Here is a 15,988-nt window from a genome sequence, read left to right on the forward strand (position 1 = left end):
GGATACTGAAGTAGAACCAATTTGCTTCTTTAAAATAAATCAATTGAAGTGCTAGCAGAATTTTTCTATTAAAAAATGTATATTAAGTTAAGCATACATTTTAGCAATTTGGATGACTGAAAAATTGTCTTCAACATTTGTAGCTGTTTCTCAGAAAATATTCGACCGATTGATATAATTCTTTGAGTTTCTTTAACTTCAATAAATGGGTAATACATAATGAGTAATTCTTTTGCAATATTATAAACTTGAAATTTTGGTGCCATGTCCACATTCCCATGGAATTGCCCATATATATATATATATATATATATATATATATATATATGAAGTGGCTTTTGCTTTCTGTTTGTGGACTTCAGGTGGTCCATTGATATACAGCACGCATCTTCAAAACAAAAAAGGTGTTTTTGGGGGGGTTGGTATTTTTTTCTTGGTGTTCTCTTTTTCTATTTCCATTGTGAATGACGCGTTATTGGATTATCAGTTTGAATTTACCAAATAAATTAGCTCAACTTTAATCTATTGTGGTGATAATCTACTCTCTTGATCTGTTTCAACTTGAGTTGTGGTTCTGTTGTTTGGTTGTGTCGCGTGTTCTGTGCGTTCTGCAGACTTCTTCCGTGCCATAAGTTAAGAGGTCATAGAGAAAAATTGTGATGATACGGGGTACCTCAGTGACGGGGTGGATGAGGGTTCGCAAGGTCGTAACCTTCTAGTGAAGACTTGACGTCAGGTACAGAGTACTGGTGTCCAGAGGTGGAAGATTGAGCTCTCTGCATACCAGACTTCCAGTGACCGAGGTGATCATACGAGTGAGGTAAGCTCTTTGCTTTTCCCTCCAGGTTACAGGCAGACGACAAGAGCTCATATCCTCCGTCGTCCTCGCGGTTGTCGCGCCCAACCGATTTTCCCTGACAGGCCGATATTGTTTCATATTCACCGTAATCGAGGGAAGGACACGAGGGTGTTGGTTTGCGGACAGGCTTACTCCCCTTCGATTTAAACAGCCTAGCAATCGTGCTGCGGACAAAAGCTTTATCCTGTGAGGGTTCAACTTTTGAAAGTGTTACTGGCTGGTATACCTTATCAGGCAACAAGTCCGCAGATGAGTACACAGTTTCATATTTACTATTGCAGCTAAGGCTTTTTTGACCATTTGCAGAAGGTCCCTTCTTCATTCTTTTCCTCCCTTTCCAAAACTTATTTCTCTTTGGATGCGACTCATTCACTCCAGCAGCTTCCATCGAATTGCGGCAGTTATAGTTATCTGAGTCAAATTCACCGCCGTCAAGAGAATCGAATGAGTTTTCCAATGAAGGAGAATGTTTCAAATCTGCAGATTCACTCTTCTTGGATCGGTCTATGGTGGCGTATAGACTACCGACGTCGAATTGATGGACATTTCTCGAAGATTCTGAACTATCCAATTTCTCCAGATGGCTAATTTCTTTCTTGCGTAGGTCACGAGCGGGCGTCTCATTGCAGATGGTTTTACGCCATGAGGGAGGTTTGTGCTGTGAGGCTTGATCAGTCTTTGGAAGGGTCACTGATCGGTAGGCTTTATCATGTAAGATGTCTGCAGATGAGTAAGTGTCATCCTTACTATCAAGGTCACAGCTTTCTTGAACATTTGTAGAGGGCGTCTTTTTCCTCCTTTTCTTCCCCTTCCAAAACTTAAGCCCATTTCCTTTTTGGCTCAAGCTATTCTCTGTAGCTGCTTCCGCCGATTTGACAAAGGAGAGGTCAACTGAGTCGCATTCACTATCGCCAAAAGACTCGTGTGGGTTTGCCGAGGGTTGGGAGAGTTTCAAATCTGCGGATTCACTTTTCTTGTTGCGGTCAATAGTGGCATAAAGACTACTAACGTCAAATCCGTTACCATCTCTCGGGGAGTCAGGATCCTTTGTTATCTCCTGCTGAGCACCTCTTGCCTTGCCTGTATCACTGGGGCGCGTTCTTGGAGCCGGTGTTGGAGCTGTTCGCGCCTTTTTAGTTTCACTCAAATTTGAAGTAGTGCAGGGCTCGTTGTCGTTTGAGGGTGCTTTGCCTCCGCCATCTTGTAAGAAATACAGACTGCCATTATTCTCTAGAAATGAATTTTCTTTGACAAACTCCTTCTCGCTGGTTTCCTTCCCGGAAGTCACTATTTCGGGGTCGGCATCCTCCCAGATGGGCGAAATGTTTTTCGACTGTGCCAATTGTTGCCTCTTCCCCTGAGTGTCCATTGATGGTGACTTTGTTATCCTGTAACGTGCAACACGTGCCGCCTTTCTCAACTGAGACTGACGATTTTTCCAGTACCATTTTAAGCTGTAATCCAATCGGAAGAACAAAAAGAAACAAACATAAACACCAACGACATTGAAATAGATGTTCTGGCTACACAATCTGTGGTCATATATCTACTACAAAAAGGCGATGTAATGTGGTACAAAGCGATGCGCATGTGCATAATGTTTATCTGTCAATATTTAAGAGATCAGATAAATTATAACTTGCCAACACAGACCGCGCATATGGCTGTTGTACAATGCATCAAACTTTGCCATAGCAACATTTAACTGACGTATTTAACTTTTGTTCAGTGCTAAGAAACAGAGGTAGCATTACTTATAACACGTCTTGCAGACAGAATTATAATGCACCGAACAATGCATCATTGCCCGTCCGCAATCCAATACACTGTCACACAATCATATAATAATGTGAGAGCATGATCACACAATGCATAGAAATATCATAATAGACACTTGTTGAAGATAATCTGGATTTATTCCTTATTTAGGAAAGATCACATCAAGCCCCTGGGAGCCGGAGGTGCTGGGGGTGCTGCAGCACCCCTGACTTTTTGAGCAGGGGGGCATAGCACCCCTGTGAAAAATAAAAGTTGGGGGTGCTTCTGCACCCCCAACTTATATCTTTTTACAGGGAAAATTGCTTGTTTTTTTTTTCTATAGAAAATTGTCCAAATATCCCACCTAAAGTGTGCATCAGATTGCTGAATTTCACTTCTGAAAATGTGAAATATCCATAGCGTGGGAGGGGTATCCCCCTCCCACGCAGAACAAGCTTATAAGTGCAGACAGCACTATTAAAGCATTTTCATTGTCCCTGGATATTTTGCTTTTCCTACTTTTCTATTGATTTTTTTTTTAATATGCTACCTGAAGGGCTCACTTGATTGCTGAATTTCAAATCTAAAAATGCAGAAGTTCCCTCATTTAGGGGGAGGGTACCCACTTCAGGAGAGCGTCGATGGAGGGGGCAGCATATCATTTTGCCCCCCCCCCCCCCAGTAATTTCCAAGATGTGGATTTTTTTTTTTATTCGACACTGTCCCAATCTTCACACAAAGTGTGCACCAGTCAATTCTGAAATGCGAAATCTCCCTCGTATCGAAGGGAAATTCCCCCTCTCACGATATTTCCCTTTCTATTCTAGAGTAATGAAAAAGCTTCCTCGTATGTAGGGGTGCGGGGCAGTTGCCATGATATTACGCCCCTCCCAAATATTTTCGGGATGTCGGAGATTTTCTTGCTTTTTGTGATGGAAAACTGTCCAAATATTTTACCGAAACTGTGCAAAGCATTGTTGCAGTTCAATTCTGAAAATATAATGGGTTTATACCCTCTTCCACATCCTCCCCCTTTGGACCTTTCCCATAAGATTGACATATCTCCGAATGATTCTTTCATCAATAGATCTGCCATTTCAGTTCAAAAAATGCGAAAGTTTCCTCGTGTGGGAATATAATATCCTCATTTCATTTAGGCCCTAACCATTTTCCCGCTTAGATCCCCTCCATACGTTCCATAGACGCAGTAGTAGTACACTTTGTGGATTGATAATTTCCCTAATTCCACCAAAATGTTTTTGCGAAATAATGTCAGTTGGATTCTAAAAGTGCCACAGTTTCCTCGTATTAAATAGCCTCAATCCTGGAATAAAAATATTGGGTGGGAGCTATGCAAACACATCACTTTGCCCCCACCCTCCCCATCCCCCCCCCCCAAAAAAAAAAAAAAAATCCCCACGATGCGGAAACATTTCTTGCTTTTTTTTCATAGAAACTGTCCAGATATTTCACCAAAAGTGCACAAGATCATTTAATTTCAATTCTGAAAATGTAAAATGCCCCTCCCCCGTTAGGCCAACTTCTATCCACTTAGTAGACTTTTGAGATCGACACTTTCTGAATATTTCATCAAAAAGTGCGCACCAAATATGTCACTTTGATTTAAACACATCGAAAAGTGCCAAAATGTGGGAAGGGGATATTCTCTTTCAGTTTACCTCTATTCCCCCCACTACATTTAGTATGCTTATGCTTCTTTGTCTGACAGTTTTTCAAATGCTCCATCATAAATGACTGTAATTGTGTAGAACCAATATATTTTCATTTCAATCCTTAAAATACAAAGGCTCTCTCGATTGGGAGGGGTTAGAGGACACCCCCTTCTAAAACTCTCCCCCTTGCTGTATTAGCCTGCACCCCTTGCATTGATTATGATATGGCTACATTACATAACATATTAAATCAAAAATGTGTGCCAGAAATTCCACATCTTTGAATCACAATCATAAAGATGCAAAAGCTCTCTCATGTAGGAAGGGGATACATCCTCCCACATCCTTCCCCCACTTGGTCTCCCTCCATAAATGACTCACTACACTTGTCCGATACAAATTCCAAGATATTCCACCTAGATTTTGCGTCAGATTATTGTACATTGTATTCAATTCTAAAAATGCAAAAGCTCCGTCGTGTGAGAGGGGGCTACCCCTCCCAACCCCGCCTCCTCAACTTCCATACATTTATTACTCAGTGATGATGCACACGCAGAACAAGAGCTGATTATACCCCCGATTTAATGGTCATTCACATTTCTGTGAATATTCATTTTTCATACTTTAAAAAAAAGAAAAAAAAGTGTGCACCAGACCACTCATTTTCAGGTCTGAAATCCAAAATCTCCCTTATGTGGGAGGGGATATTTTCCCTCCCACAACCTTCCCCCCTTAGGTCCCCTTCCATGGACTTATACAAAGTAAAGACCAACAACCGATCTCCTTCGTGTGGGAGGGGTATACCCCCTCCCACACCCTCCCCCTTTATGTCCCCTTCCATGAACTTATACAAAATGAAGATCCACACACACACGAACGCTGATACAACTTTCGAAATATTCCACCAATTAGTGTGCATCAGATCATTGTATTTCAATTCTAAAAATGCAAAAGTTCAATCGTGTGGAAGGGGCCTGGCTACCCCTCCCATCCTCGCCGCATCAACTTCCATACAGTTATTACACAGTGATGACGCACACGCAGAACAAGAGCTGATCATACCCTGATTTGATGGACATTTACATTTCTGTGAATATTTATCTTTCATACTTTTTTTTTATTTCACCAAAAGTGTGCACCAGATCGCGGAATTTCAGGTCTGAAAATCCAAAATCTCCCTTATGTGGGAGGGGATGGGTATGCCCTCCCAAAACCTTCCCCCCTTAGGTCCCCTTCCATGGACTTATACAAAGTAAAGACCAACAAACGATTCTCTGATACAAATATGGGGATAGTCCACTAAGACTGTGCATCATATCGTTGTAATTAAATTCTACAAATGCAAAAGCTCAGTCGCATGGAGCCACCTCCCATCCCCGCCTCATCAACTTCCAAACAGTTATTTCACAGTGATGACTCACACACGGAACAAGAGTTGATTGTAACCCAATTTATTGGTCATTCACATTTCTGTGAATATTTCATTTTTCATACTTTTTGAAAAAATGTGTGCCAGATCGCTGAATTTCAGAAATGAAAATTCAAAATTTCTCCAGGGTGGGAGGGGATACCTCCTCGCAGTGTTGACGCACACACGGAACAAGAGTTGATTGTAACCGGATTTAATGGTCATTCACATTTCTGTGAATATTTATTTTTCACTTTTTCAGAAATTTCACCAAAAGTGTGCACCAGATCGCTGAATTTCAGGTGTGAAAATTCAAAATCTCTCCAGTGTGGGAGGGGGATACCCCCTCCCACACCCTCCTCCGTAGGTCCCCTTCCATGCACTTATACAAAGTGAAGACACACACACACACGAATCAAGAGATAACAGATACCTCATTCAACAATTCATCCATGAACATAGTCCACGAGTATTCACTTTTTTTTTTTTGATTGAAGAATTTCAAAATTTACCACATAAAGTGTGTTGAATTTCACTAAGAGTGGAAAAGTTTCCTTGTGTGATGGAGGGCTTTCCCACCTCGTTTCGATGTCCCCATCCCCTCTCTTCACCCCCCCCCCCCCCCCATTTACTGAAACGCTGTTAGTATGATCCGGCAACCGAACGGGTGGGTCAGGGGTTCAGCACCCCTGTGAAAAAAGTTGCTCCCAGGGGCCTGGATCACATGGCATTTAGTCCACAAATATGAAATAAAGGAAAAGGCAGAAATGCATACGATTGAATTTGTTTGTTTGTTTTTTACCGTTTTTGTTCTACCTTTCTTTTTCATCATCTTTATCACCGTGTTGCGAAAACCTGCAAAGCTCACATATAGATGACCCCACGGAGAGTACTGCTGCTCAAACACTATAGAGTGATTTGGTCTTATTTCAAGGAAAAGAAGATCTCTTACCAAGGGGATGTCGCCAAGATGACAGCCAACAGAGGAATGAGAATGCCAATGGTCACAGCTGTGACATTCATATTTCGTTTCGCTGAAATGAAGCAGGAATTAAGAAATGCCTTGAGAAACGATGGGTATCGATTCATTATTTTTTTAATGGAATAAATATAGGTACAGAAAGAATTATTGTCATGTGAGAAAAGATAACAATACCCTCACTTTGAATTTTGTTTATTATTCTTTTGTTTGTCTTTAAATTGGTTATGATGCTTACGATTGATAAGAACGGTAACCATCAGTAAATACCAATCCAATGAATTCTACTGGTGTTATCATTTAATCCAATATCAGCGTCACTTTAGTAAGAAAATATGTTGAATACTAAGGAGAAATAAATGAAGAGTTTGTTTGCAAACACCGACGAGTGCATATTTGTCAAATGGAGATATTTACAATTAATGGTCAAGAAAAATCTAGAGAATAATAAGAAATTTTTTGCTTCTTTTGACCATAACTTCAAAAATGTACCTTTATGTGTAGTGACCAATATATCATTTAAAAGGTATTATTTTGTACTTTATGACAGATGCCGTACTTCAATATCTTCAAAAATGGACTTATCGGTTGTTGCAAACAAACTCTTCAAATATAGATTTATGCAAATCATCTTTGTAAAATTAGAGTAAGATACCAGGAGTGGCTCTCATCAGTACACATTTACATATCTTTAACAAGTCCTGCTAGGTTTCCAGACTCAAAGTCTATTGTTTCGAGTGCCCATTGGCAAAGAAAACCCCGTTGTATACACCGTTGAAAGTCACTGGCACTGTAGGCAGTGATAGGCCTACTGCTGTGCCAGAGAAAAGGTTAAGAAATACATAAACAATCTAAAATGAAGTCATTCCATCCACTCAATACACACACACACACACACACACACACACACACAAACACACAAACAAACAAACACAAAGGTGATATAGGTGAATGGTGATAATAAAATAATGTAACAGTGTCTCACATAATCATATAAGAGCGCACATTTGGTGTAAAGTAATACAGTATACACTTGTATTTGAAAAATTGTAATACATACATAGGAACAACGTGTGTCCTCATGACGTTTTAACTGTAGTTTGTTGGCGTGATGGTACTGTGTTTAATTTTGCTGACAGAGTAGTTAATTTGTAATAAAAAGCACATCGATTTTAAGACGCACTACTTTCAACACATACCATATCGTTACTAACAACACAAGGTAAATATCGTGTTGCCTCACTTTCAGTTTCCATGATCTCACACTGACATGATGAGAACCACACCCGTCATTGAAGGTAGCAATATATACTGGCGAAATTTACCTGGTTTACAAACTTGTGTTAAATCGAATGACGCGATGTTGCTTTCGGTGTTTGTGCATGGCGGTTCGTTCAAAAAGCCCATCTGCAATCCAGTCGGACAGTTAATGGTGACAAGGGTAAAATTTCGGCCTACCTTGATCCTCGTCTGTGCCATTTCCTGTGATACGAGTGACTCACAAGTAGTTTGATGTGTCCTGTACACTATCGAAATTTGAGAAGACAAATTGTAGATGAAAACAAAATAATGATGATTGTATAGTAAACCACGGGAAACTCCTCAATTTGCACGAGTTCCTCTTGGCTTGTCTCCTTTTATCACGAGATAATATATTACGAGTAAAGCAGACTCGGCTGCAAAATGTGATTTCGGTGCACTGCTATTTTCAGAATGAAAATGAAAATTATGCAGAAGAAAAGTATTCTTCTGCATGATATTGTTTATTATGTCAAAAACACGATGAGTGTTTTTTTTCTTTATTTTTTTTTTACACAATTTGCCAATCACAATTCCCTATAAAAAATTCCGTATTATACGAAAGGTAACAGTATTTGACTTTATTCTGGTTGCTTCACTTATGATATGCATACCTGACAGAAATTTACTTTCTTCGCATGTTTGGTTCATGATTCCAACAAGTGGTGAGTCACACCGGGCGTCCCCCACCTCTCCTTCCAGCTGTGAGAGTGTGTCAGGGTCGTCTCTTACACAAAGACAGCAGTGTCGTGAGAAGGCGGCGAATGCGTAAGACTGATTTCTACAATCCACAATGCAGTCGTTGGCGTTGGTGGCCTTCTTCAACGGTGTTTCCACACGTCCTCTCCACTGGATCTCGTACTGGTAGCATCCGGTATATCTGGACTCTATTAAACAATAAATAATAATAAGAAAAAAATAACATTGGTACGACGATGTTGCATATAGCGCTCGCCAGCAAAGGAAAGTGAGGTTGTCTCATTACACAATATTACACACCTGTTTTGCGTGTTTTTTTTTTTCGTTTTCCAAAACTTTTTAGCCCTCCATGGACTATTTTATTATCTCCATACCAACATAATACAAAGCATAAAGCACTCAATCATAATCTTTTTTTCTTAACATTTCTCTCATAAACATTTACACAAACAAATGTTGAAGTGACTGCTACTTTAAGCTGAACTTTTTAGAGAGTACCCGATACAGAATAAATGTATCTCATCTGCATAATAGATAATATTTTTTTTCTTCATAAAGTTAAACCTAGGGACTCTGTTTTTTAACTTTTGTACGAACAGTTGTTGCTTAATCAAAATCACAACACAATTCAGAGCATCGTTTCTCTTCTTAAAAAACAAAAATAGTATTTTCCAGGCTAAATTTTATCTGTGCTCTATTACCAAGTAGAACCTTCATTTATTCATTTTTCAGTTTCATTCCAGATTGACTTTACAAGTTTCACATTCACAAAAGAAATGGAAAACATCTTCCAACTCTTCTTTACAAAACGAACATTGTCACTACTTTTTTTCAGCTTATACAGTTGCTTATCTAAAAACAAAATCCTATTTACTATCTTATACTGAAAATATCTCAACCAAATGTCCACAGTAAAACAAAATATCATAATACGATACTTTTCCATTTTAACAGTTGCTATAAATGACTGCATTCAATGACTGACATCATTACACGTTCCTAAAACCATGATCGAATCCATGTCAGTTTTAATGACATACTAAAATACTCAACATCTGCCATTCTAAGACCCCCCTCTTCATATGTACCAACCACTTGTTTCCTACTAATTTCATCTGGCTTATTCTCCCATATACACTGAAAAAAAAACGTAGTTGTTATGATTTCCATGTATTTATGATTTTTGTTAATGATTTAATGATTTCCTTGTTTTGCTGTTTGTTTGCTTGGGTTTTTTTCTCTCGGACATTCTTATCTCTTAGAGTTACTGTTATAAACGACATGTACTCCACCTTTCAGCGTATGGAGGTATATCCTCACCCCCGACACACACACACACACACACACACACACACACACACACACAAACCCACATCACACAAACACACACACACACACACACACACACACCTCTCTATTTCTACCGCTTGATTTGACTGATCTCTTTTGCCTTGAGATAATCGATTCATTTCGTACTTCATAGTCAATGTCATCGCCACGACCACTTTCTTTTTTTTCTGATACAAGGAGTGATCGGTTTTCGTCTACAAAAATTACCATTTCGTTTTGCATGTTGCAAAGAATCCTCGAAGTTAAAGGAAGATGGGCTGAAAATAGGAACTGCTTGATAATCAGCTGCTATCATTCAATTCAATTCAATTCGTATTATTTTCCTACTTCTCACTTATGAGTATTACAACAGAAATAATAATACAAGTTCTTTTACCTTGTAAACAATGTGCAGAAGACAAACAATATACATGGTGATAACACAGCAATTGTAATGATAACTGGTCAAAATCGGAATGAGGTTGACCAAAGAGAAGTAAGGGACCTACATGAAAACTGGCTTGTTTGGCTGTAAGCCCCGAGTAATCAGTGTTTGTGAAAGACAAACGGAGAACGGTTAGAAGGTAAGACTTGGCGATTTAATGGTACCAAATAAGGAAAGGGGGGTATGCCTATGTGATAAGTGCTAATATCAGTTTGGTCGTTCTGATAATCTACGTATCGGTAACTAACATCCATCTACATAATAAATGACCAACCATACTTTATTTTACTATTGAATCTATCTTTGAGACAAATTGTAGAGAATTTGTCTCAAACTGTAGATAACTCATAGTATAGTTAGAAAACAGATACATCCTATTGAAAAACGTTTTTTTTTTTGTGAAATCCAACCTACTTACATGGAGATGTGTTATTGACATACTATTTTTCTTATAGTTTCAAGTACAACACGAACAATGGCATAGTTAGTAACATCAACAACAACAAAGAGATCATAGTCCCCTTTTTTTCTACTGGCTGTTGCTGTTTTAGCCATGTAAGCTACTTGTCATATAATGAACCAGGATCGTTGTAACGCGATGTATAAGATATCTAATGGGTAAAAATTAATGTTATAGAGCCTAATTTTATATACGCACCTGGACATGCTAACCAGACTGAATTGTCGTCACACTTATAACCAGGTTGGTTTAGTTGATTGAAAAGCTCGCAGTCGGCTTTATCTGTGCAGAAAGAACGGAATTTTCTTTAAAAATCGAACTCTGAATGGATAATCATCACAATGCTGCGTTATACAGAAGTACATGGATGTAACATAAACTCGTCTATCTCTTCATCCATTGACTTGATTATCTATCTACATACACAACTAAGTATATATATATACAATCATTTGACTATGCAAGGTTATATATATACATGAATGAGAGAGAGAAACGAAAGCATGCATGTATACATAGGCCTACGTATATATAGACAATGATATCAAAAGGGTGAGGAGAATTAGGTATACCTCCTATGCAGGTAAGAGACCCGAAATTATGTCTGAGTCCCAATTGATCTCGAATCTTGTCTGCTCGACCCATCTCTCGGAAGCCAGACTCTCCGCAGGTAACCGTGGCTACTTTATAGTCGGTGGGTAATTCGCACTTTGAACTCCATGTACCATTGTCGCCGACCTTGATGAAGACTTTGTCAGACTTGCCACCTTTTGCCAATTCAATATTTTTGGATGAGGAAGCATGAAAATGTTCAAAATATAAACTTGGCTCTAGCACACATTTGCGAAACTCTACGAAAAGATAATAAACACAAAGATTGTCAAACATGTTACGAACTATTCTAGTAGTTGCAACGGATGAGAATGTTATCTTCAAAATTTTCGCATTCTATTGGGCATTCGGTGACTCAATGCGATCTAGTGTGACGGGGATTTCGTTAGAAAGACAAATATACAAGAGTCTGAAAGCATACTTATATGTCATACAATGTTTGTATTGCGAACAAAACGAATTCTCACTTTAATTCGAAAGTACGAGACAAAGCATCAAGACAGATGGATTGCATCAAGAGCTCTTGAAGACGGTCAAATGAGATGCTTTGACATTAACAGAATGAGATGGAAGGAGATACAGAAATCCCTTGTGAGCTTTGAGTGCCGTTTGGAACAGAAACACCATAGCTACGTTGTACACACTTGTCAACCTCCCCTGGCACAGAAAGGTGTTACAATTATCGTCGACGAAATGACTGATTTTGTAACGAAATAGGCCATGCGACACTTGGCGCTCCATACAAATTGTCCATGGTTTAAACCATGGTTTTAATTGTACCACCCCCGTGAATTCGGGCCAAAGGATCCATGAGATCACTCCATGATTGTAAGAAGCTCTTATGCAAGTTATAGAGAGCTGGAAGTATAAGGCGTGTGGGATGTCTAGCATATTAAAACTTAAAGACATGATGGAATAGGATTGTGGTGTACCATTAGAAGCTTTACATAATATTGTGCTATGCGAAGGTGAAGGTCCTTTAATCGGATAACACGTTTTGTAATAACACACACAAATTTGATGGTGAATATACATAGGCTTGCTCGTACATTTATGGTATACAGTTGTATGCACATAAATGTATTCCAGATGCAATTTGGTGTCATTACATTAAAGACATAACGAATTCACATTCAGTTTTACGAGACTACTGTCCATGTAAATCAGTTTCTACTGGTTTTCAAACCACGCCTTGACGCATTTCGAAAGGAAAACCTGACGCCAGAGTCATGAAGAAAGCGTCAGTTAATTGAGCTAGTGGAAACTGATGAGGATGGCAGTGATCATTAGCCATTGTTGCCATTAAATACTTAGAAAATTACATCATCACGTGGATGATGGGAGATATGTTTTTAACGGTAGTCATATCAACTCTGGACTTATCAGAGTTTGCTGTTTAACGCGTTAATCTGATGGGCAAAGGGGAAAAGAAAGAATGTAAGTGTATGCTCACTCCAACAAACTTTTATACGTTTGCAAAATGCAACAACAACAACTGGAAACAAAGTTGCGACATAGATTGTCATGAATCGCACAAGATGTGAGGGTGGACTTGATAAGCAAGTGGACAGTTTAGTGCTTTGTCTGCGTAATAAAGTTTGCTGCCAGCTTGAGATATATCTCTGGTTACGAGTATCACAAAAGCATTACCGGAACTTACGTCCCCGCTTCCTAAACCGGTCGTCCGTGAAGCTCTTATACGAGGGCCGCGATGTCCGCCCAAATTAAGATGAAAAAGATACATATCTTTTGAACTAACTATGGGCCTCAAAAACATATATGGGAGCAAAGGTGGGCATGTGATTGCAAATGTTGCGAAGCACGGTCTTAGACAGTGAAATGTAAACGCAACGCTTGACGTGGTCAAAGATAAAATCCACTTTGCCCTGTAGTTGCACGAGAGAATAATATGCATACTAACATAATCAATAAGCACCTATTTTAACAATTTAAAACTCTTGAACGGACTGTCCGATCAGCCTCAAGTTTCACTCACGGTATTCTTGCCATGCTTTCAAAATACCATGAAGACAATTATGATTGGGAACTCGACAGAAGGTCCAAAGACTGGTACTTCCTTGGCTCTGAAACTGCATGGACTCATCAATCATCATGACGTGGTGGGTAACGGCATTGGATCTTACATTTTACAGGACCTATCCAATCGTGCAAGTTATAACTATCAGCAGGGTCAGCCATCCCCCTTTTTGAAAAGAAATTTTGTGCTTATCTGCAGGTCCTTTGCCTTCCTGAGGAGAGTTTCTCCTGAATTTCTGAGGTGGATGAGGACATTTTTTATTTTGTTACATACTTTACTGACAGTATATGGAAATATCTATTATGCCATAGCTCACAACTCTTAAAACGCTATAAGCCTACTGAACCATGTGGATGTCAATTTTCTCCAGATTTTCGGCATTTCGAAAATGATATCGAAATCAGGCATAACTGGAATCAAACAACCTGCGAACAAACTGAAACCTTTCAAACATTATAAATTTTGAAATGAACTGAATCAAATATTGAATCTAAAATGACAAGTAAGTTGAAGGTAAAGGATCGTCTAATTATTACAAATGCAAACTTAGGAAGTGGTAGTGATTCTGCATGGTCGCTGACCACTTGATATGGTACTGCATAGCATTTTACTGCAACAGGATTTCATCAGTGTATACCACTTGGAGAAAAATTCCCAGGACAGGGCTACAAGAAATATCTGAATTCCTTGATACTTCTTAACACTATTGTTTCCTTCCTGTAAGAAAGAATCCTCAACTTCATTTTTTTTTTGCAGCGCCATAGAGTTAAATGAGACAAAATCTTACCGTCCTTTGCAGAGGATACTGCAGCTGCACACCCAAGAACCAGTACAAACACTCTTTCGACGCTGAGCAGACACCAAGTAGCTTGTGTTTTGATGGCCATCTTAAACTGAAAGCAAAGGCAGATTCCTCTCAGAGTTTCATAGGCTATTACCACGTCTGTCCCCTCTTTGATACCGAGGCTCGTTGCTATGATTAGATAAATACACTGAGCGGTGGAGACGGTGCAAGGACGCTTCACCTTTTACCAAGGAGAAAATACGTGATTCCGCACACGACACTATTGTTTTGGATACCGAGAGCACCATAAACATTGGACGCGCTGAGAAAACCAATCCTAAGGTTACCATTATATCTGTTGATATACCCTTCAAGTTTCAGTTTCCATCTTTGACATTAATCTTGTAAAGTGTCATGTAAACAAGTCCTTGATATCACATTACTGTGATCGTCCTTGTTCCTCAGGAAAGCTGCAGTGGACATCCCCCCCCCCCCCCGTGCCCTCTCCTTCTCATAAGCTATACCTCTTTTTCACTTTTAAATGTTGTCAACTTGAGTATGCCCAGGGTTCGATAATTATACATACTCTTCGAGACACCGACGTACAAAAGACCGAGGGTCCGATAAAGCGAAATTCCTTCATAAGATACCTACGGATGATTTTCAGCGTCTTACACTGAACATTCATTTAAGAAAAAACAATAAAACACCTTAATTGGTTTAACTTGGTACATAGTCTCGGAACTTACAGCGGCAAGGATAAGGAATGGAAATGTTTTCAAAATCCATAACTTATCACAATGAACGAGGAGAACGACATAACAGCTTCGCCTAGGGACGCATGCTTCAGAATCAAGCAGAACAAAAGCAGAAAGCACGCAGAAACTCTACACGTGAAGTTGTTAAGCAAGCAATATCAATTACGTTCAGATGGTGACCCTTATCCTCGAAGATAGGCTACAAACTAGCCTCGAGGATAAGTTCTATGGGGCGCCAAGTGACGAGCAGTCGATTTCATTACGAAATTAGTCATTTCATTGGCATCGTGTCACAACGTACAAGGGACAGGTCAAAACGCCAAATTGGATCGACATTCATTCGCTATCCCCTAGGGTACTTTCGAAAACCATTACACCATCAGCGCAGGCTTCTATAGGTTTTCCAAATTTTAAATATCAATTTCGAAGACTCATTATTCAAATTCGTCCCGAGAAGCACGCAGAATGCAAATCCTAACTTTAATTTAGTTAATCCTAATCATAATTCGTTTTTCGTCAACGATTTTCAAAGACATCGCATTCAAAATCGTCAATCGTAATTGAAATTCATTCCTGCCGCCCATTGACTGGCGAATGTATCTTTTTTCGCACAATTTCATGATTCTTTTTTTTTTCAAACAAATGAGTCTGATGGTATTGGTCTTTTATTGTGAGGGTGAACGAATTCTAAACCAGCATTATTAGAGAACATTAAAAACTTCATAATAGACAATCTGTAATCATGCGGTGACAACATCTGGACTTGAGCTGTTTTGTTTCCTGATTTTGTGTTATTGCATCTCATGTATGAAACAATTTTTTTTCAACACAGTGAAAGAGGCAAAGACATAGTGCCTTTTATTTTTTACATTAAAACGGGGTTGAAG

General features: G+C 39.2%; 1 protein-coding gene across 1 annotated transcript; it reads right to left on the bottom strand.

The window, feature by feature from the left end:
• Nucleotides 1-420: 420 nt before the first annotated feature.
• On the bottom strand, nt 421-14,446 carry LOC139734647 (uncharacterized). The gene is made up of 7 exons (XM_071645436.1): nt 14,347-14,446; nt 11,482-11,676; nt 11,108-11,191; nt 8,591-8,863; nt 8,003-8,203; nt 6,651-6,732; nt 421-2,313 (listed from the first exon to the last, which is right to left on the bottom strand). The coding sequence occupies exons 1-7, from the start codon at nt 14,444-14,446 to the stop codon at nt 675-677; spliced, it is 2,574 nt and encodes an 857-aa protein (XP_071501537.1). The 3' UTR covers nt 421-674.
• Nucleotides 14,447-15,988: the final 1,542 nt, after the last annotated feature.

The sequence above is a fragment of the Diadema antillarum genome, unplaced genomic scaffold (assembly GCF_040938485.1).
Source record: "Diadema antillarum isolate AM-2024a unplaced genomic scaffold, OU_Dant_1.0 seq00000538_RagTag, whole genome shotgun sequence".
Taxonomy (NCBI): domain Eukaryota; kingdom Metazoa; phylum Echinodermata; class Echinoidea; order Diadematoida; family Diadematidae; genus Diadema; species Diadema antillarum.